The 22,967-nt window shown below is 47.3% G+C and overlaps 2 protein-coding genes across 5 annotated transcripts in view; both read left to right on the forward strand.

Moving 5' to 3' along the window:
- Positions 1-854: 854 nt before the first annotated feature.
- mpz (myelin protein zero) lies at positions 855-15,112 on the forward strand. 3 transcript variants are annotated; one of them, XM_070973777.1, is made up of 7 exons: positions 864-1,067; positions 2,553-2,719; positions 5,107-5,320; positions 6,158-6,287; positions 6,795-6,837; positions 11,544-11,573; positions 12,591-15,112. In XM_070973777.1, exons 1-7 carry the CDS (start codon positions 1,022-1,024, stop codon positions 12,600-12,602), a joined length of 642 nt encoding a protein of 213 aa, XP_070829878.1. In that variant the 5' UTR covers positions 864-1,021; the 3' UTR covers positions 12,603-15,112. The 3 variants fall into 3 exon arrangements, with proteins under 3 accessions (XP_070829881.1, XP_070829878.1, XP_070829879.1); XM_070973780.1 differs by having other exon boundaries at positions 855-1,067; positions 11,544-15,112; XM_070973778.1 differs by lacking the exon at positions 11,544-11,573.
- Positions 15,113-18,012: 2,900 nt separating this feature from the next.
- The window catches only part of atp1a2a (ATPase Na+/K+ transporting subunit alpha 2a), a 32,270-nt gene continuing 27,315 nt past the window's right edge, over positions 18,013-22,967 (forward strand). For both annotated transcript variants that reach the window (XM_070973759.1, XM_070973760.1), the window contains exons 1-4: positions 18,013-18,084; positions 19,054-19,125; positions 20,491-20,550; positions 21,392-21,595. In XM_070973759.1, the coding sequence (XP_070829860.1) occupies positions 18,073-18,084; positions 19,054-19,125; positions 20,491-20,550; positions 21,392-21,595 (348 nt within the window). In that variant the 5' untranslated portion in view covers positions 18,013-18,072. The remainder of the gene's footprint in view (positions 18,085-19,053; positions 19,126-20,490; positions 20,551-21,391; positions 21,596-22,967) is intronic.

Raw genomic sequence — 22,967 nt, forward strand, 5'->3', positions numbered from 1 at the left:
CCATCTATATATAGCCGGTCTCTCCCCACACTCGCTATCTGTTTTACTGGAAAAGTGAGGAGTGGGCGCTGCACTTTGAATGCACAGCTTTGTCTGGGCAGGAGGAGAAAACGAGGCCGGGGAGGAAGAAAGCGCCATTGACAGATGGGCAAACACCAGTCAGCCCCTGTCCCCCCCTCTCTCCATTGTCTCCAAGTGCTAGACGTCAGCAAACGACAGGAATCTGGAGAGAGGGAGGACGGAGAGCAAAGAGTCGCGGCTTTGTTTGGGCCGCTGGCTTCGGACCGGGTGAACGTCCAGGCAGAGGAGAAAGAGGGGTGAGGGGACGGGGATGGAGGAGAGAGCTCTGGAATGACCTCGCCGCAGGATCCCCTTCATCCCCCTCCTCCTCCGCTGTAAGCAGGCAGAAACAGGCCGAGGCAGCTTCCCACCGTTCCCAGTGTAATATTTACATATGAGCAGTGATCACATGCAGAGGGATGCAGGTGGTCACGATTCCCCGTCGCGCACCCTTGTTTGTGCCTAGATGCCAAGTGTTGATTAGCGTCCCCTCTCAGCTCAATCACAGGGTCTAATCTAACGCATTACACTCATCATGGCGTAATGCTGCACAGTCTGCAAATTCGCCCCAAGTTGCCCGTTTGTTGCCCCGTGGATTCACCGGCTACTGTACAGCACAGGTGCCTTTCGCCTTCTCACTTCCAACCATAATGCTTGTGATTTGTTTCTATAAGGGACAAAACAGTGAGAGATGACAGGAGGGGTGGTGGTGGGGGTGCGCAGAGGGGAGGAATGGGCCGGGCCGAGCCTGGGCGAGGGGTGTGGTTGGGTATAAACCCAGGGACAGTGGGTTTTCTGTTGTTGTCCTGTTGCCCTCTGTCCTGGCATCCTGCACCCCTCCACTCTTTCTTTCTTTCTCCTCCTTCCACTCACACTCCCTCCACAGTGGGACTCTTCCTCGACCGACTCCTGTCAGGTCTGCGGCATCGGTCTTTTGGGAGCTCCACACAAGCCAGAAACCATGCTGACGTTTTTGGCGCTGGCGTCGGTCGTCCTCCTGGGAATAGGTAAAAAGAGACTGAATCTCCTTTCAGCTTTTCTGAAGTTTTATTTTGACGAGGTCTCGAAGAAGCCCACGCTGAGTTTCATCCGTTGAAAGCGAAGATGTTGAAATTAGCTTTGCACTGATGTGAGGTTAAAGGTTAAGTGAGCATGTGATGAACAGGGCTTTTTCGGTTTTCTTCTTCAGCCCTCAGCTGAAAACGATGGACGTGGTGATAACAAAAAAAGGGTCAATAGGCTCAGAAGCGAATTGAATCCATCTTTCACTGAAATGAATCTCCCTCTACACTGGCTTAACACTGAAACGTTTTAATTAATATCCAAATATTTACTGATTGATTTAATTTAAAGCCATCAGGAGACCTGTGGAGGATATTGTTCATCAGGTGCGTCATGATATAAATGCTTTCAAAGAGGATCTGTGCTCCTCTTAAAAAGCAGGTAGGTTGCCAAGTTAGAGCGCTAATGTTATGACATGTAGACTGAGTGTTGGCAGGAGTTTTTCCCTCTCAAGCCGACTGCTTTCTCTGCTCCCATCCTGTCAGATGTTTGCATTTTTTTTTTTTTTTTTGGCACAATTTTAATTAAAAATGTCAGCCCTGATTTCATTGACAAGTTTTGCGGGGGCTGGCTGCACGGACGGCGCTCGCTCAAGGACGCTCGCAGTCAAACGTGAACTTTACTCACCGGGTGTTAAAAGAGGCAGAAAGCTCCAGAACACTTGGGGTCATTAGTGTGAGCGTGGCTGTGAGAGGGGCTCGTGGTGGCCCACTCGCACAGTTTAAGTGAAACTGAACGATACGGGAATGATGTTCCGGCTGATGATAGAGTGGCAGGGGTGTACGGCTCCCACGGGCTTTGGTGGCTGTTTGAGATGCTGAGTGCATTTTCCAGGGAAGTAAAATATTGATTTTGCAGCCAAAACCAAATTAACATCGATCATTAAATATTATTCAAGCATAAACAGTGCCCATGATTAAGCCAACATAATCCATATTAATGGAGAGAATGATGTTCCCCTTTGACTTTAGAGACCAGCACCAATATTCCAGTAATAATCCAAATATTTACTGAGTGCACGTCTGAGTCAGTGATGGCTCTGACACTGCTTAGTGTGCAGTTTATCTTCTGCGTTTGGGAACATATCTTCGTATTTGGGATTTATTTTACTGATGTCAAAGATAAAGGGGATGCTTTTTATGTCTCGTGATTACAGTAGGGGTTGAAAAGGGTTCAGGGTTGTAGCGACTTTAGAAGAAATGCCAGTATTTACACCAAATATATAACAAAACAAGACCACGTCCACCAGGATTTTGCAGTATTTTTCTCTGTTTGCAGACAGCTGTGCATGCATGGTTTTATCTGTTCCCAAACCTTTTGCAGGTTATTGTACGAAAGGCAATTGTAACCCAAAGTGACACTGAAGCCCTGCAGTCTCGTGGTGGTGTGGACTGCTGGGAATTAACTGTTTCTTGCTCCGTGTCTCCCAGTGCCTGAGCAGTCTCAGGCCATAGTGATTTACACCGGCTGGGAGCGCCATGCCCTGGTGGGCTCTGACATCCGGCTGTCCTGTTCCTTCTTCTCCTGGCGCTGGACCTCAGAGGACGTCACCTTCTCCTGGACATACAGGCCCGATGGCTCCCGGGACAGCATCTCCGTAAGGCACAGATTCACACACACACACACACACACACACACACACACACACACACACACACACACACACACACACACACACTCACTGCTGCATGAAGTGGTAAGTGTGACACCAGACGCGTGCGCTGTCAACTGATCGTGTCATCATCCTGTGAAGGAAATGTGCTGTTGTGTCTGTCACAGAGCAATCAGTGAATCTCGGCAAGGATTCAGCGTGAGTCACATCCATATTAACGCTGCACTGATGAGATTGTCGTGGAACAAACTCATCTTTAAGATCATTGTTTCGGTTTTACAACCTGCAAGGTTGCTGCTTTGAGTCACTCTCATCTGCAGCAGGCAGCTGTTTGAGTGGAAAAGCTCTGATAAACCCACTGTGGACTAGCAGCCCAGCAGCAAGCGTCAGACACAGTTAGTGACGATGATCTTTAGCATTTAGCAGCTAAAGCGCCACATATTTGGCATAAGGGGAGGTACACAAAAGGAGTATCCCCTCCTCTTTTCTCACATACAAGAAGCTACAAGTAAATGTTTATGAAGGAAATAAAAAACGTCTTTCGCAGCCATCGACAACAATGGCCGCATCTCCTGCCAAAAGACTTTTTGTTTTCGCCGTCTCCACCCCTACCAGGCACGAGAGGAACAAAAACTTAGTCAGGGGAGGGGGTGGCGTACTGATGTCACATGGTGTGATTTGTGGGTCGAAAAGTCCTTTAAACTCTTAAAAAAAACAATCAATTTGGTGTCGCTTTTGGATTTTTTAATATCAGGATCTCAAACGCGACCGTTTTGGCTACAGGATGGACAGATTCATGAATTTGGAGCCCAACAGGATGTTTGCAATCATCAGAAGGAATCCTGGTTTAATCTGATGAATGTGTGAATATCTAAAATGTCATCCGGCGCTCAGGTGCAGCGTTCATGTATTAACTTATAGGAGGAAACAACAAGCGCAGAGGAGCTAATCTTCCCACTCCTCTTGCTGCCTCACCTGCTCTTTAATCTCACTCTCCCCGCCCTTATCGTCCTGCCATCTCTCTAATCTCTCTATCTCCCCGTCCTGACTGCGCCTCCCTCTGTCCACCTCCCTTAATCTCCTCCTCCCCAGCCCTGCCTTCTTTGTGCCTGCCCTCCTCTCTCATTATCTCCTCCCCTCACCTCCTTTGCTTTCATCTGTCTCCTGCAGTGCCCTCACTTTGAAACTGGATTTCACCGCTCTTTTTTCCACTTATCTCCGGTCGTTCATTTCTTTACCCGCCTGGACGGATTTACAGTTTCATACGTCTGTCTGTTTTCATGGTGCATTTGTCCTTTCAAGATGTTGTATTTGGCTTCTGTCGTGTTCAAATCATATAAAGGTCTGTGTATAATGCCTGGATGGCTCATCCACACCTCACCCTGCTTACCCCAGCGTTACTCCTCTGCCCATTTAGGCTTCCCCCCAAAATCAATCAGCTTTACGTTTGGCTGTCATCTCATTTTAGAGGACGTTTAGTCTGGCTCAATATTGTTCAAAGTTGCAGCAAAATACTAAAACAGCACTTTTTTCAATACCTTTCTTTTAGAAATATAACAAAAAAATGCCACAGTTCAGAATAAAGGATGCCATTCAATAACTGAAAGAAATGATAGAATTTAAGATGAACAAAACTTTCACTGAAAGCTTCTCTAATCAATGTTTTATATTAACAATGGCTCAGATGAGTGTAATGTGTCATTAGCATGTGTCTTTAGTGCCTTTCAGCTCATTGTTTTGGTTTTCTGGCCCCAAAAATCTACTTTTTTAGTTCAAACTCCACACTCTCACAGTGTCATTTCAGCTGCAAAAGGCAGCTGCTTCAGTGGAAAAACAACAAAGACAAAAGCAGAAAAGCAGAAAGGTAAATTAGCAGCTGGCATGTGAGCATACTGGAGCATTTCACAGCTTAAACGTCAGAAATGTTCCCTAAAACAATGAATGGAGGTTCATCAGGTGGACAGAAATACAACTGAATGCTGCTGTTTCATTGCAGCTGCATCTAGTTTGCCTTGTCAGATTTCTAAGATAAGAAATCAGGAATAAATCAGGAACTCTGATCAGAGAACAAGTAACCAAGATTATAAATAAGACCCGATTTGATTTCAGCTTTTCAGATTTGACAGGCTTCAGTACAGTGATACCCAGCCCGACTTGTTGGTGCAGACTAGACTCCTATTTCATAGTCATGATCCTGTACGTGACTGTAAAATATGGTTTTCACTGCAGGGAGCAACAGCCAGTGAGCCTCCACAAAGGCAATGCAAATGCCACATGTCCGTATAACAACCACAGAAAACAGTCAGATGCTTGACTAAATTCAGTACGATGACACCACATCAGCAGTACAACGTCCTCTCTGTCCTCCACAGATCTTCCACTACACTGGTGGTGTCGCCTACGTCGACAACAAGGGCCCATTCAGGGACCGGTTGGAGTTTGTGGGGAACCCGGGCCGCCGCGATGGCTCCATCCTGCTCAAGAACCTGGACTTCAGCGACAACGGCACCTTCACCTGTGACGCCAAGAACCCCCCTGACATAGTGGGCCGGCCCTCCAGCGTCCGCCTGCTGGTCTTTGAGAAGGGTGAGATGGGAGGGAGTACAAGGGGTCCTGTGGGGGGGTTTCTCAGCAAAATCAAATTCCCCACTATGTAAAGTCTAATGCCGGCGTTGTCTTACATCTGTGTCTGCTCATTAGCTTTCCGCTGAGCCCATATGGCATATTTTGGTTATTTTTTTCGTCAGAAGCCAACTGTTCTCAATTGTTGTTATAATCATTCCAAACTCTGAAATTAATCTCAATTTGCGCTGTGCATCAGACGACAGCGAGCGCTGTTCAGACCGGTCGTCGCACTGCCTCGTTTAGAATTCCTCGCGCCTCCCGTTAAATGAAATCAATTACAATTTTATCTCTCCCTCTGTTTGAGATTGCTATCGCTGCCTCCTTCCTCCCCCTCCTCTTCGCCTCCTCTTCCCGTTTCTGTTCTTTCCCTCTTTTCCATCGTCTTGCACCGACTCGCCCCTTCTCCTTCCATTGCTCTATCCCCGCTCTCACCTTTATTCTACCTTATCTCTCCTCCTCTACGCCTCCCTCTCTGACTCTACTCCTCTTGTTCTCTTCATCTTTCATTCAACCTTTATTTTACCTTTGCTCTTCGTTTCTCTTCATCTCTCATTCCCTTTCCTTCCAGCTTCATTTCCCGGCTTTCTTCTCCCCTTCATTTCCTCCCTCCTTTGGCAACATATTTTCTTCTCCATCTCACCTCCATCTGAGTTTCTCTTTCTTCACACCTTCCTTTTTCTTCTTCGCACTCCAAACCTCTCTCTGCCTCTTGCTTTCCTCTCTTCCTCCTTTTCATCCTAAAATTCTCTGCATCGTCTCTGCTCCACCTTCTAACGCTCCTCTCTCCTCCACCCACAGTGCCCATCCAGGCTGGTGTGATCACCGGAGCCATCATCGGGGTGGTGCTGGGCCTGCTGGTGCTCATTGTGGTCATCTACTACCTGATGAGGTTCCTGGTGGCGCGCCGCGTCTTCAGCCTCAGTGTCAGGTCAGTGACCGGCCTGTGGCCGGCGGCGCTCTGCCAGCCGGGTCTGTGCCAGGGACTGGAGCAGAGGCCGGAGCCCATCCCTGGCACCGACACCTGTGTGGCCAAGCTGGCGTAGCTGCCGTGCCACGATTTGATGTGGTTAGGAGTGCGAGGTTTAGATTTGAATCTAGTGGGCCGGAAAGAGACCCATAATGATCTCTCAGTCAGATTTGATCTGCAATCAGTGCTGCGTAGGTCCAAAGCAAGATGATAAAAAGTGGTGAAGCAGAGGTGTGTGAGCGGATAATCCACCGGATCGTGACGGTGACGGATCCGTCATCTTGCTTATACCTATTCAACCACATGAGATCTTAGTGCGTCTCGCGCTTGGGGGCTGTGTTTGAGACAGGGCCAGTAGATTAAGTTGATGTTCTCTTTATGATGGCTGCCAGGCAATGCTGCCCTGTGACCACTGGAGGGAGAGATAGATTCGACATCCTGACATTGTCTTTCTTTTGTCCCCTCCAGCAAACATGGCAAGAAAAAGAAAGAGGGATCACAGCAGAGACAGGCAAGTTCCCTCCTCTCCTTCCTCCACACCCCTTACTTCTTCCTCCTCCTCCTCCTCTTCTTCCTCCTCTTCTCCTCACACACTCCATCGCGCGCACACATCCGGTTGACAGCAGCTTGGTCTGCTGTCATATTCAGCCGCTAAATGGTGAAGTGACGTCCTTTCGGAGAGATTAGAACAGCAGTCAGCGCTTGAATATTTGCTGGGCTCAGGAAACGTGTTGTCAAAAGGAACCTCTTCTTTTGCTCTGCATCCACACAATAGCACACATCCAACATGACAGCGCATAACGGCACGGTTTCATAATCGCATTCCCCGGTGGCGGTCCAAGCAGCTCCGATATGTCCGCGCACTTAGCCGGCTCCTCCTCCAAGCAACATATCAACAACAAAATAACATGCCATTCAAAGTCTGCCCGAGAAGCACTAATAACAGTGTTCAAGCTGTTAAAATTCCAGTGCCATCTCAGCCTTTGAGGTGCTTTAAAGCTCGTACCGTTCCTCCTCGCTCTTTCTTGTGGTCCTCGCCCCTCCTTCAGCTCCCGCCGGGGGGGCCGAGCGGCACGGCGCAAGTAAACAGCCACGGGGCAAAAATCAAACCAGCCACTGTGAAATGGCCGAGGCCGTGTCACGGCCCTAATGCTGTTGCTGTATTGAATGGAGAGTCTGATTTGCTCGCAGTGGGGAGATGGACAGGAGCTGCTGATTTCGCTCACTGGGAGTCAAATGAAAATCACTGGGCCTATTATGGTCTGGGCTGTTATCAGTGGTTTTACACTGCTGCACGCCAAGGATTTGGGGTATTTTTTTCCCTCTATCCCTCATGGGAGCGTGATAGCCTCAAGTGGTGGATTAATCAGACATTTTGGTGGCTTGTATTCTTTTGTGAATACAAGCCACCAGGGCAAGTTCTGTTTGATTACTCCGTGGTAATGTGGGGGCTGGATGGTTGCGGGGGTGTATTGTAATCGACTATACGCCTTGCATGCTGATAATGGGGGGGGGGGGGGGGGGGGGGAGTCATGGGACTTGAGTTCAAGGCGTTTTCCTGAATCAGAACTCTGCTTTCAAATGAGAGACGTGCAGAGATATCAGAGGCGGAAGATCAAAGGTGTTATTGTGACAGAGAGCCATTTAGCCACAGGTGGAATCTAATGTAAAGAAGAGGTGGCGGCGGCGGCGGTGGCTTCAGGCTGCCGCCGGCGGGTAGGAGTGTGCTGCGTTGCCCCTGTGGCTCAAACCTAGAGGGCGGCACCGGCGAGGGCCAACCCTTCCTCCTACCTCAAACAGTTGCGCTCGCTCTCGCCTCCCTGGAGCTCCTCTTCCTCCCTCTGTCTTCTTCTTCCCTTTCTACTGTCGTATGATTGTCAGGTTACTCCTCAGCTGCAGTCAGTTGCTCTCAAGTGCCTGCGGCGGGTGACAGTGCATATATGAATAAATAACTCGCCGCCAAAAGGACACTGAAATATTTGACAATGTTGTCATTTACAGTTACTCTCCTGCAAGTCTCGGCTTGGAAGAGAAATATACAGCCAGAAAGCAGCCATTCCATCTGAGCTCACACTCCCTTAGCTTTTATTTGTATTTATTTATTTATTTCCCTCTTGAAGCTCCGCCACACACAGAGGACTCATGGGATTTTATAGTGGGCTCATAAGTGGCTGTTTGATCAAATAGCCCTTATTAGGAGGCTGTGCTGACACAACACAATTTTGTATCAGCCTCACCATCTTCGTTACTCCCCGTTTGCTGGGCTTGCACTGCAAATCTCCAAAAGGCTGCGGGTGAGGGAGCGAGGGAGGGAGGGAGGGAGGGAGACAGAGAGACAAAGGAACCCTGTGGTGTGTGCTACTCCCCATTAGGTGGAGTTGTGGGAGAGGAGTTTACCCCGCAGCCACACACATAAGAAAGCTCACAGGAATGAACACACATACACATACTGTACTGGAATGATAATTGAGTGCACTCGGTATCGATCTGAACGCGCACGCACTCACACACGCACGCACGCACGCCCATTCTTCTTCTCTCCATCCCCCACTTCACCTCACTCCCTCCCTCACTCTCTAATTCACATTCCTTTTATCCGGTCCCCTGTCTCCCTCTCCTCAGTTGCAACCTCCTCCTCCTCTCCTCTGACTTCCTCGCTGACCATGAGATCTGTCTGTAATTCCCCCTCTCCTCTTCCCTTTCTACTCCCTCTCTCGCTCTGTCGATCCTGCCTCGTCCTCCCCCCCTCCCCCCCTCCCTCCCTCGCTCTCTCCAGTTCCAGTTTCTCCCTCCTCAGGTCTTCTGGGTTCCGATCGGCTTCGGTTCTGGACAGAAAATCACTACCTCTCGCTCCTCATCTACCTCTCAATCTCCCTCCTCACCTGTCACCGTCTCTTTTTAGTATGCAGCAGGGGACGCAGCCACTTACCTACCTGTCTGCCTCCTCGCCGGTCCCTCCTGTTTCGCCACTGTACCCACACTCCCTTTGAAGTGTGTGCAGCCCCTGTAACAAAGGTGGCTCTGCATCCTGCCGAAGCAGGCTTGAGTGTGTTTACGAGGCAGCCCTGTCATTAGCGTGGGCGCTCTGCAACACAGTGCACCAAAAAACCGAGCGTGCCGTGGGATGCATAATGGTAAACAATGCGATGATGTATGAGAGAATGTAAGTGTGATCGAAGGTAATGACACCGGATGGGCTGTGCAGCTGCCCCGCCGAGCCGGATGGTGGTCGCAGCGCCCGCTCTGATTGCTGTCTTATCAGAGTGCGTGCTGCTTTTGCACAGAGCATAATTAAAGATGATAAATTTTCTAATGCAATCAGTGGGGCATTATTAGTGGAGGCTTCGGCGGGTAGAAGCGGCCTCTGGTGTGCTTCCCGCCGCTGACTAACTTGATGTATCAGAGGAAGTATATGAAAACTCCAGCAGGCTTGTTATTCGCTCCTCTGTAACACTTTACAACCGCGCACTGGCCTGCAGCTCAGCCTGCGGAAGAGCACTGAAAGTACGCAGTGTTGTGAAAACCATTACATACTGTATGGCTGAAGTTTCATTAAGCCCCATCAGACCATTATCTTGCACTTGTGATGCTTTCCGATAGGTTAACGCGCAGGTTAATGCACTGGAATGCAGCTATTGTAAAGTTAAGTGTTACCTTGACCTTATCTCCACTCTGTCCAGTCCTTCCTGATGGATTTGTTGTACTCAAGTGAAGCCTCACTTTACTTCCTTTTTCCTCCTCCCTCCTCTTCCTTTTATAGATTCCTCCTTAGAGATGTTTTTGGACAGTGCACAGACAATACACAGAATGAGTGGGAGCGAATGGCTGAATTATATAAACTAGTTAGATGGGTGTTTGAAGCTTATGTCGGCCTTTGTTTAAAAATATCACACAGCCAGCGGAGCAGGTCTATTCCTGACGACGACTACAGCAGAATGCTGTAGAAGATCTTCAGCTAAGCGTTTACTCCCTTGAAAATATTAATTATTATTTAATAGCCCGATCGTACGATCTGTGGATGAATATTTCCATGTAGCTCCTCTGTAAATGGAGCATCACACCCTCTTCATCTAAATTATGCACACACGTGTTGATCTGCAGGACAGTCAGCATCTACTACAGGTGTCTGGGTTGAACTCAAAGTTTGGTTCGGCTGAAAAGTAAAAGTTCAGAAGAAATTATATTGTCAGCAGGGTCGGGCCCCGAGAGATGCAATATTTCCTTTTCAGTAGCGTCCTGATAAGACACTGCATTTTCACAGAATGCGCTTTTAGACAATTTATGCACAGAAACACAAGAAGGAAAGAAACAGAAATTGAATAACAGTAACATGACCGTTAGCATGACACTAAATCTGATCTTAAGAATAAAGTTACAAGTTTTAGATGTGAGGAACGATGTGAGTGATTCAGAGGAGGTTATGGAGGTCACGCTGAGTTATCTTGGTCATGTGTAACCATGGTTTCAGCCTTTTGATGACTTCATTTCATTGTGCTGTACACGCTGAAATGTAGTATCATAGAGTGTTTAGCCTAATTTATTATTAGTTTTAACATTTTCATCGACACATTGTTCAGTTAATACTTACTGAGGACTTCTGGCTGTGACACTGAAGGAGGACATGAGCGTTATTTTGCCTCAAACACCATCAAATTTAAAGAAGTGTGTGTGTGTGTGTGTGTGTGTGTGTGTGTGTGTGTGTGTGTGTGTGTGTGTGTGTGTGCGTGTGCGTGTGCGTGTGCGTGTGCGTGTTGATGTGTGTGTGTGTGTGTGTTCATGATCATTTGTCACTCAGTTGTCACAGGTGTATGGAGCCTGCCTGTCACTGTGTCCCATCCTAACGCATGGTTACCTGTTTTGTCACCCCCTTACAGCTCTGGACACCGCCCCCCCTCACTTGCTACCCCCTCCCCTAAAAGGACTGTCTCTCTACCTCCTCACCCTTATCTGTCTCTCTTTAAGTCTGACTCTCACCTCCTCCTCCTCCTCCTAAATGTTTTTTTTCTCTCCTCTTCACACAGCTCCACCCGTCCTGCTAACCCCATGTCTCATCCTCTCATCTCTAACGCACCCGTCTCACCCCACGCCCTGTCTCTCTCTCTCTCTCTCTCTCTCTCTCTCTCTCTCTCTGTCTCTCTCTCCCTCACGCTCCTTTCCTCCTGAAGTGACTCTCCTCCCCTGTTCTCCCCCCGACCCCCTCTCCCTCCTCCCCCACAGGGCCCCGCGCCTCCCGCCGACCCCTCCAAGGTGAAGGCGGCTGCCTCGGAAAAGAAGAAGCAGGAGTCACGCAAGGATAAGAAATAGGATTTGGGGATGGGCTGGGGCGGGCTCGTCGGCCGACTGCTCCAGCCCGTACGCCAGGCGGTGGCGGCGAAGGCCCAGCCCAAGCAGCAGCGGCAGCGAACCGTAGTCAGAAAGACAGAGAAGGTGGGGGGAGGAGGGGAGGACGGCTCGGGCCGGGTGCTGATGACCATCGAGCTGGAGCTCACCCGCACGAACGGGGAGGAGGGGCCCGGTGGCGAGGGCGGGACAAGGGGGTCCAAACCGCTCGGCTTCCTCTCCCGCCTCGCCGACCAGCTCACCTTCAAGCAGTAGGGAGGTGGGGGAGGCCAAGGGGGGAGGGAGCCGTGGAGGACGAGAGTGTGTGAAGCCTACGGAGGGGACAGCAGGAGAGCAGACCTACTTTACAGCCACTGCAGCGTCAACCTGAGTCCCTGAATAAATGAGTCAAATCATATCTGCTCTTGTCACAGGCTGATGACGGCAGACGCAGCTATACGGGCCGAGATCTAAGATGTCGTGATAATCTCTTACACCACCGCCACCCCGAGTACTTTTGTCAGGTCATAAGATATGCCATTTGAAGCGAGACCCTAAGACGCCTGGGTTTGATAACAAAATCTAAAAAGCTGCTCTCCGGGTTTTGCCTTTCTGGTTCCTTTCATTGTGATCCTATCCGCCGAAAAAGCTTTCTCCAAGTGCGTCCGATACGCATCACGAATCCCAAGCTGCGGGGACAAGCCAATTTGCTTTTTTTTTTTTTTTTTTTTTTCCCAGAGGCGCCGTGTCAAACTCCAGCGTTCTCCCCTCAAACTGATCTCCATTCTCTTCCCTCTCCTATCCCGCTTCTTCCTCTTTCACTGTGAATTTCCTGACTTTCTTGTTAATTCATGCTACCGAAGTGATTTATGCTAACTGCTCTATCCTGTTTCTCTTCTTCTCTCACTTCCCTTCCCTCTTTTCTTCCTTTTCTTTTTCCTATAGATAAAGGTCTGACTTCTCCATGACTGCCTCCACTCCTCTAGTCTGCTCCCTCCTTTTCTGCCCAGCCTGATGCAACCCCCATTATTTCCCATTATCTCTACTCTTTCAAGACAGCACTGGCTGTAAGAATAGTCCTACTATATCAGTGGCAACCGTGTCGAATAATTTTTACAACGTCTCATCGGAGACGCTGTATGCACTCATTGGGCAAACTGTTAAACTGTTTAAGGCCTAACTACGCACATAACATCCTTAAGAGGAACCCGAAAGACATCCCTCTGTGTTTAGAGTCCCCTGAATCTCCCCCCTTAATGTTTACGACTCAATCACACACACTGAGCGGAGCTGTGAGCGCACTCCGGACTTCAGATGGAGAAAAAGCGAGAAGGAGAGGAGAGTGATAGTGGGAGAGAAATATGATTCCTGCTCTCAGCCGGCGTAGATAGAGGTTCAAGCCCTGGAGCTCGGGGTGATTCAATCCTCTCACATTTGAGCTAATGGAGGTTGTCGCCGTGTCCCTGCCCTGGCTAAAGGGGGCTATTTCTGGCCCTATAAGAGCATACGGGCTTACTGTAACAGCTGCACATTTTTCAGCCGACAGGGGAGCGGGGGCGAGGACGAGAAAGAGGCGAGCGGGGCGGGTGGAGGGCGCCCGCTGTGCTGTTTACGCCTGAGTGCGTGAGCCTGTCCGCCGTTGAGTCGTCGGCCGGCGACTGACAACCTGGAATGACGTCACGGCCCCCGAGGGCCGGCGGACGCTCTCAGGAGTCTGACGAGAGGGTTTACCAGGAAGAGGTGCAGCTTCTGTGCTCTCAGAGTTATTTTAGGTGCAGCTAATCCGCCTGCGCCTCTGTCCTCGCCAACCCCCGGGCTAATTATTTTAGCACGTGCGGGTAATGAGATATCTCTCTCTACATCTTCCTCTCCCTCCCTGCCTCCTCCTCTGCTGTCTTCACTCCTCTGTTATTCACTCTTCATCTCTGCTCCCATCTTGGGATTCATCTCCTCCAGACCCCTGTTTCTTTCTCTCTGTCCTTACGTCTTCCTTTATCTCTCCCTCCTCCTGTCGTCTAGTGAGTCTGCACTGCATTATTCCCCCACAGAAAAGGCCTGTACACAATCCACTCCACTCTTTAAGCCTCTCCTTATCTGACTGCCAGGCCTACAGCTCAATGCTCTGCTCCTCTTTCTTCCGTCCTTCATCCTCCTCCTTGTCCTTCTTCTTCTTCTCTTTTCCAAACTCGGTGATGGACATCTCTCTCTCCTCCCTCGGTCTTGCCCATTGGTCGACAAACGCCCTCTCTCTTGCCCTTCAAAACGCCACCTCCCCTAAAGGCACGGCCCCTGCCAGCCCTTCCTCCGACCCCTTACTGTCTTTTTTTCTGCTGGTTCAAATGCCAAAAGGCTGACCTCTGCCCCCCACTGGCAAAGGAAGCAAACACATGGGCAGAAATCCGCCTTTAGTCCTCACTGAAGATGCCAAACGGAAACTTATAATCTAGCTAGCTCCCTTGCGGTAGCAAATACGACGCGTGTTTTATGTATATGTGTGTCTTGTTAAAATGAGATTTGATATAAAGCAAAAAAAAAAAACCCACCAGTATGTCACCCTAAGTAAAGCAAATAATGTATTCTGAGACATTTTTTACATGTGTACGCATGTAAGAACATGTTTTTCGAGGCAGGGGAGAAATGTAATTGCATTCGACGCAATGTGTCATTATATTTCTGACCTTTTGTGTTATTGAAGGTACTGTGTGGCTGTCTCTTTGGTGCACGTTTTTTTTTCCGAGACGGAGGGAAATCGAGGTTGTCGTGCGGTGTCAGAGAGGAGATGAGGCGTGGATAAGGGTTCGGTTAGCCTCAGATTCAGCGAGATGTGGCTGGGGAGAAAAAAAGGGGAGGAAGGTGCTTGCTGTGGGAGAAAGCTTTGGGAGGAAGGGACTTATCTGGTGTGTTAAGCCAAGCCAAAAATCCATATGTATCACTACAGATAGAGCCTGCTCTTCCCCAGAGCTTTCTTTTAAAGGTGCTCCTTCCCAACCCTGAGCCAAAGATGGATTGCGATTTGCGTGCTTGATATGCAGGGTGGATAGTAGACTTGAATGTTCCTTTAAAATTCATAACGGGAATGGAGGTGCTAAAAATCCACATCTTTAAAACTGGAGATCTGTTTCACTAGTCGCTGTTTAACTATCCAGTCAAATGGATTAGTTAGAATGTTTTTGTTTTTTTCTGCAAAGCCACACAGACACCTGACATAAGACAGACAGCATTAAAATGCCTTTAAAAAAGTCTTTTGTATGTATTATGAACTGTATTAGTCATAGTTGCACAATAACCTTCCTTTATTTGAAATGACTGGAGCTTCTTACATTTTTTTACATTTATTTTAATGCTTGTGATAATTCCAGAGCGCTAACAACTTTTCATGACTCTGTATAATATGTTGTAAAGAGAACGTAAAATAAAAATAAAAGCCCCAAGCGCAGCTGTCGTCAACAGAGGACAAAGTAAACCCAGCTGAGAACGTCTGCGGTCTTCTTTCTTTCGCTTCAGACTCCGAGCATTGTGTAAATCTGTCACGAATGCCTCTGCCAAGATATACTTTCATGAACTTTTCAAAGGGAGAAAGCCCCTCCAAAATGAGATATCCAGCATGTGAAATGTTTGAATATTCTGATGGCCGCCATGAAAGCAAAACTCATGATGGGATAGCACGAGCCTCAATAGCTATCTGAAGACATTTGCATATACAATAAGGACATTTAAGAGGATGTAATCTGCAGGTTTTAAACGCTGGACAATGACCACCACACAAAGGGAGTTTGCTTTTGGAATTAAAATTTTTAACTTCAGCTTCATGGCAGCAGGTGAGGACTAAAATGGTTTCACCTCTTTCTGCCCTTTGTTAGCCAACTATCAAAAAGTAATGATGATGAACTGAAAATAAACGCTCAGTGACCATTTACAACCTTTTCATATTCTACAGGGTGACAAAATGAGGTGTAATTTTCAGAAAGGCTTAATTTTCTCTGACTTAACTTGCGGGCTGGGTTCAGTGAGCATACATAACCTTTTCAGAAATTCCCTTGCTTCATATTCAGACAGTTATGCACACACACAGTCCGAGGCCCACTGACCTGCTCGGCTACAGCACCTGAATGGCTGGCCGAGGGGGCGATGGCGCCGCTGCCTGCCACACTGTGGATGCTGCCATTTGGAGTCACCAACAGAAAATCCTACACATCCGGGCTTTAAGGTGTCCAATGTATGTGATTAGAGCACTTTTTAAAGGAATAGCTCATTTTGGAAGGTGCACGTTTGCTTTCTTGCTGAGAGTATGGAGCTAGTGCCAGGAGACTATTAGCTTAGCTTAGCATAACGACTGGAAGCAGGGGGAAACAGCTAGCCACACCTGGCCACACCGCTAAAGCTCACTCATTAACGTGTATCTTGATTATTTCCTTTACAAACAGAAATTTAATCCTAGTGTTTTATGGTTTTAGAGGGAGTCTGTTGAACTGTCTTGAGGAACAGCTTCTTCGAGCCATGTCATCATGAGGTCAAGCAACAGCACATAACTCCCCCTAAAACAACGAATTGTCTTTTTTTGTTTTTCACATTTCTAAATTTGCACAAATATTGAAAATGTTTCAATCAATGAGTTTATAAGTGCTGGAAAGCAATTTTTTTTTTTAGCTTTGAACAGAAGCAGGCTAGCTGCTTCCCTCCACTTCCAGTCTTTATGCTAAGCTAGGCTAAGCTAATATCCTCCTGTGAAGTGTGACGCCTTGGCAACAAACCAAATAAGCATATTTCCCAAAATGCTGAAGTGTGTGCTCAAATGATTCTGCTGGTGAGGTTTTTGTTCGTAGGAAAGTGAGACAGTCCAGGTGCAGTCGACAGGTGTGTGTTGCTTCCAGGTGCAGTCGACAGGTGTGTGTTGCTTCCTGGCCATTCGTCTGCGTGTCCTCAGGATGGATAATCAGCTGTCTCTACCAACGGACTGATAGTAAGGAATTTGTTTTACAAATATTCAGGGCGTAAAGGTGAAACAACTGGTGTGAACAGCAGCCACAGGTGGTCATTACAGATTGCAGACACTAAATCTTCCAAAATCCTCACCAGTAAGTGGTATTCACACCTTGGAAATGTTAATCTGTGGAGTGTTAAAATATGTATAACATGACCGAAAGTATTAGACACTGTAGGAGTAAGACCCCTGAGCGTTATGGCCTGTAAGGGTGTGTTTTATCGCTTATTAATTTGAGCTATTTTCTCAGTGGAGGATTGTGTTATTTCTCCTTTCAAAAATTACATAATCTCCCTTTAAGTCAGAGGCAAGCTTACTTGCTTAGCATGGCATTAGCACTCTCATTCCCTCTCCTCTTGACACATCAAGGTTTAAAATCACCCGTTTGATTACTCTGTCTTGCTTATCTCACAGCTAATATTTTAATATTCTACTCTGTGAAATAAGAAACTTCAGTAAGAAGCTTTATGCATACAGAGTTCATCGTTTTCGGCAGAGATGTATGCTAAACTCCAGTGACAAGGACAACTAAACAAACAAGCATATCCTTGAGAAACCCTTTAGTGAGAGAAATTTGAAGACACCTTGAAAAGGAGCTCACTACAGGGGCTCGTACATACATCAAAGTGTACAGTTCATGCAGGGTTGGAGGCATTGCAGCGTTGGAAGAGCGCAAACAAAATCAACTCTTTAAGTATTTGGCAAATCTGGAGAAGACATTTGGTGCTTCACTGACACAGGATCATTCGCTGCATCTGCTGCGTGGGCGCGGCGGTGACCACCCGCCTTATGTTGTAAATATGTTGGACTTTAAGCGAATTCCAGCGTTGGTATTGGCCACAAGTCACTTTGAATTCAAGCAGAGGAGTAAAAATAATGCTCTCAATTCATCTTTGAGGCTCAGTTCTCGAATGATTCTGCAGTTCAGCACAGGATTTATTCGAGGACGGACCCGAGGACTCGGCCTGTGCTCAGAATCCAGAATGCACTGCTGCCTTTTCATGACAAATCTTGAGGGCCCGAAGTCGTCCCTCATTATCATGTTTGCTACTGCATGCTGTGTGGAATGCAAGGTTTCAGTGGTTGTGCTGACAGCAGTGACTGATGGGTTGTTGTTCTCCCACATGTGTGTCGAGGTGCGGGGGACATATTGAGCAGGTGCAGGTACAGAAACCGAAGCCCCCCTCTGTGTTTGGTGGTGGGTGCCTGGTTGGAGAGGAGCACTGGGATAGGAGCAGAGTACTGGTGGAGGGGCGGTTTGCGAGGCTCAGGTTACCCCAACAGGAGGCTGCAAGAAGAGAGGGAATGGGATGTTTGGTGTGGGGGTGCCATGCCCAAAAAAAGCCACCAGTGTCTTCCACAAGTGGGGGCGGGAGGTCTCAGCTGTGGCGGGGCCCCTGAGTGCTGTCCTTCACATTATAACCTGCCGACGTCTGGACGTCCACCATGGGCAAAGGGGTAAGATCTTACAGAATGCGCTCTTATCTCTGTGTTTGTTTGTTTTTTTATTACGCTGAAGTTCTTCCTGTCAGCGCTGATTGGATGAACGTGAGCGTGGTGTTCCCTGTTCCTGCTCTCTTATGTACAGTAACAGCATATGGCGTGGACATGCATCATGGAAAAACACTGAGGTTTCCAAACGTGTCTGCAGGGCTTGATATCTCAGAATGCTCTTTTTTTTTTTTTTTTTTAAAGACAGTAACATCTCGATGATGGCTTTTCTCCTCAGTAAGTTTTTTTCCCGGCTTGCTGTTTACTTGGGTAATTACGTAATTTTGTTTTTATTCTCTCCATCAGGCCTATTCCATTTAGCTTTATGGGAGGACAGGCTGGTAATCTTCCTCACACACAGTGGGGGGAAATTGCTATGCCAGACACATTTCAGGCACTCCACCGGCTCTGTGCTCCCTCTTTGGCTCTTTTTGATTACTTTTTCACTGTGTCACTTGCTCACACTCTCCTCTCATTCTCTCCGTGTATCCCTCCTTCACTGACATGCACACGTGCTGCTAAGAGCAGACTGACAGCAGCAGATGATTTCCATGATGCACCATTCTTCCAACTGTTCGTGACACACACACACACACACACACACACACACACACACACACACACACACACACACACACACACACACACACACACAAGCGCTCTTGCTCGCACAAATGAGGAACTCGCGCTATGAGAAAAATATTTTCTCCTCCGTATTCAGCGAATGGTTTGCCAATAGTGCCGGGAGATTGAAATGAACCAGCGTACACAAAGTCCATTGTGCTCTCACTGATGTTGTAATACGTGGCTGTGAATGTAAATGGCTGCGCACAATGTGCCGACAAGAATGTGACTTTTCCCACTTAGTTCCCGTGGCGGTTTGGGACGACGGCCTACGGGCCTGATGTATGGTAATCGCTCTCTCTCTCCCTCCAGTGTGGCGCTGAGAACGGAGGGAAGAGGAAGAAGGACAGGGACTTGGATGAGCTGAAGAAGGAGGTGGCCTTGGTAAGAAAAACAAGCTGTCACTGCTCCAACCCACACTCACTCTGCACGGTGATTGATTCCATCGCCGCTGCTCCCAAACGATCCCCAGCGTTATGCCAAAGACACTAGGTTATTTAACAAGGCTGTAAATGAAAACAGTGGCCCGTAAACAAAATGACAATCCAACCTGCTTAGTGTAGTCAGTGGCAGATGACTTCTAAGCCAGGCTGTCCTCTGCTATCTGCTCTACCACCCTCTGGCTGCTCTTCTTTGTACTCAGAAACACACTGAATAATTTGTGGGCCACCAACAGTGTAGTGCAGAGTTTTTGTCTTGTGCAGAGCTGTAGCTCTTTGAGGTGCTGTCAAAACGCAGCCAAGCGATGCCCATGAAAACTGGGCTAAGTTTTGCTGCATGCAGTATCTCTGATAAAGCAGCTCTTGTCAATTACCAAGTTGGCCTGTGACTGAAAATTCCTTGGACGCTATGAACACTTAGAAGTAGTTTTGTGATTAAGTGCTGTATTTTACTTTCATCATTCGGCCTCATGTGCTTCCTCACTTTGCGATTTCCTGCGCTTTTTGCCACACAAATCCTATAAACAACCACCAGAGGATGGCTGATCAATATTGGGTGTAGGGATATATAAATAAAGCCTAACTGGCAAACTGTTTGTGAACACTGGGGCATGTCGGTGATTGTGGCCAAATCACTCACAGCTACATTTCACTGTGGTCCTCTGAGGCCACAGCTGGCCAAGAAATCGGTGGATTTCTCCCTGTCTTATCGCCGAGAGAAGAAAGGAGCCCTTCCTTCTGTGGCACTGACACCGTCCTGACAGCTGGTGGCTCAAGTTTTTGCTGCTCCAGTACCAAATATCTCGAGGTGGCATTTGGCCAGCTGCGCGGGAATAATAACACAAACATGCCTCCAAAGAACAAACCGGACCCAGAAAGCACAACATGAAGCACAAGGTCACATTTTTATACTGCAGAACAGTTTGCTCGCCTCTAGATCAGCACTGCTTGGGCATGCAGGTCACTCACTGACCTGTTTGATCCGTCATGAAGGATGAGTCATATATTATAAAGCGGCTGAACTCATGTCAGGAGCAGAGAATAACGTCTTTTTTCACAGAGATGGAGGTGTGTAATGCGTCAGTGCTACACCCGCAAGATCTATTTGACCATTACCCCGTCAGTTATTAAACCTCCCTTTCCAGCTGCAGCCATACTGCTTGAATGTGGAATAATAGCTTCGCATTCATGAGTTATATCAAAGACAGATTCCCTTCACATTAAGTTTATCGGCCGATTAAAGTCACTGATTCTGTTGACTGTTTCTGTTCCACTGAAGCACAAATAAAAAAACGTTTCATCCTTGCAGGATGACCACAAAATAACTCTGGATGATCTGGGAAAGCGCTATGGAGTGGACCTGACGCGGGTAACGGCACACAAACACAAGCGCTCATTTACACGCAAACACACAACAAAGAGTTGCTGTAATATCTCCTGTTGAGATGTAATCTCTGCTTGCCTGAACTGGAAAAGCAACATCCAAACTGAAACCAGGCCTTTTTTTGGTCAAGTTAGATCTGCCACAGCGTCCCCAGCTCACCTTGAGCTTTATTCATCTTTAATCCCTCAACACACACACACACACACACACACACACACACACACACACACACACACACACACACACACACACACACACACACACACACACACACACGCATACTTTGATGCAGCAACTCCTACAATCCCATAAACGGGCCGATACAAACACATCACAGAAGTCTTTACGCTGTAACCACATTTGCTGCTTACATTAAATTTGACATTGCAGGTGTAGTGAAACTGATTTTATCTTTTTAAGATTAGTATTTTGGAAAAAAAAAAAAAAAAGCTGGGATGCTCCAAAAATATCAGAAGCTGGAAAAATGTCAAAAACCTGCTGAAGCCTGAAAGAGACACCATTTGTGTGTTGTTACAATACACTTAAATCATAGCTTTTCAGGCATTTACATGGATTTTCTGTAAATTAGACCTTGACACTATTAGGCACCAAATCAGGAAAAAATGTTCAATAAACTCAGATGAGAAGAGTCACCCAGTTTATTATACTTGTGGTGTTAAATAGGCCAGGCGGGAATACTTGATGTTCTGCAACTGTAGCAGTAAAATTGCTTTTTAAGCCGCGGTGAAAATGGGGCCGTTGTGTTGTAATAAGATTCCCAGTGCATGCAGAAAGACATTCATTCCTAAAAATTGCTCCCCCTCAGGGCCTGACCAACGCCAGAGCTGTGGAGATTCTGGCCAGGGACGGTCCAAACGCCCTGACCCCTCCCCCCACCACCCCGGAGTGGGTCAAGTTCTGTCGTCAGCTGTTTGGCGGCTTCTCCATCCTGCTGTGGATTGGCGCTATCCTCTGCTTCCTGGCTTACAGCATCCAGGTGGCCACAGAGGACGAGGCACCCAATGACAATGTGAGAAACGCCTTGTAAAACATGCACGCACGTGTACGAGCACACGCCTTACATAGTAATCACACACGGGGAGGGATGCAGCCAATGCAGGCACAGAGGACACGAGGCATCCAGAGAGTTATATGCACACCAGACACACACATTTCCGCCCGCATATGCAGATATACTCATGATGGAGGTTTACAGGCTTAGCACTACAGCTAACCAAAACCCAAATGTTCATCTTCACCCTAAAATGCACATCAGAAGTGGGTTCATTTGGGGGATTTTGCTTCCCATTTATCCTTGTAATTGGGTCCAGTAGCACAATATTTCTACAGTTTGGTAAATATGTGCAGAACTTACATATAAAATGATTGAATCAACATTTAAGTTGAATGTAGAGTGTTTTGAGCCCCAGTCAGTTTCAGGGTTGTTAATCAGGCAGGAGGAAGTTCAACACGTCTGTCACTGGTTGGCTTGATACTCTCATTTAGTTTGTAGGTCAGTTTCTCCAAACTAATCTTCCAATGAAGGAGCATCTTTAGAAATCCCACGCTTAAGGATCTTTCTTGCTTTGTGTAATGGTATTCCAATTATTTTGCATTGTTGGACACTTTTCTCCCTGAAATGTCTGCGTCCTTGTCCATATCCAGATCGTGTGTGCATGTGTACAGATTTATGAATTACATTTGGTACATTTTGGAGAGTTTAAGCCCAGCTTGCCTCTCAATAATACTGGCCTGTGTAAGAGTTTCCTGAGAAAGACGAATCTTCTAAGTAAATCAAAACCTTAAATGAGTCATTTGTGTTTAATTATAATTTCTGAGCTGTCATTAATTTGGACTGCAGAAATTTGTCAAATGATAACTCAAAGTGAACGTACCAGCTGTCAGTAGGACAGTGCAATAATTCCACTGAACATCAAAGCATAATATCAAATATTCCAAAGCCCTCCACGTGCAAATACACACACAGACACACTTTATATAAATATGCATGTCCTAATTTAAACCAAATCCTAAATCTAATCTTAGCTTTAAGTCCTTGATTCTTCATTCTGGTGGATTTTCCTTACCTTTGTTCTTTTTAACGTGACCTTTACTGAACCAGGGTGGCCTCTTGAGATCCAAATCTCCTTTCCGAGAGTCCTGGCCAAAATGGCAGCGCAATTGGGTCACATGAACGCTCACAGAGCCAACAGTCAGTGAAGGAGGCAGAGTAAAGAAAGATGAGGGAAGAGATGAAGGAGGGAACTTTAAGGGCGTTGAAATGGGAAGAAAAAACATAAAAGCATTTAAAACCCATTAAGACACACCAGGATTTGGTCCTCATTAGTGTAGAAGTACAAATAAACACAGAGTCCACCCCCCCCCCCCCTTCAGAGAGTGTG

Source organism: Chaetodon trifascialis, chromosome 11 (genome assembly GCF_039877785.1).
Source record: "Chaetodon trifascialis isolate fChaTrf1 chromosome 11, fChaTrf1.hap1, whole genome shotgun sequence".
Taxonomy (NCBI): Eukaryota; Metazoa; Chordata; class Actinopteri; order Chaetodontiformes; family Chaetodontidae; genus Chaetodon; species Chaetodon trifascialis.

Excerpts from the sequence above, each read along its gene's own strand:
- mpz (XM_070973780.1), top strand. The coding sequence starts at position 1,022 with ATGCTGACGTTTTTGGCGCTGGCGTCGGTCGTCCTCCTGGGAATAG. Across the intron at positions 1,068-2,552 it reads GGTCGTCCTCCTGGGAATAG|TGCCTGAGCAGTCTCAGGCC; the intron begins GTAAAAAGAGAC and ends CGTGTCTCCCAG. Across the intron at positions 5,321-6,157 it reads CCTGCTGGTCTTTGAGAAGG|TGCCCATCCAGGCTGGTGTG; the intron begins GTGAGATGGGAG and ends CTCCACCCACAG.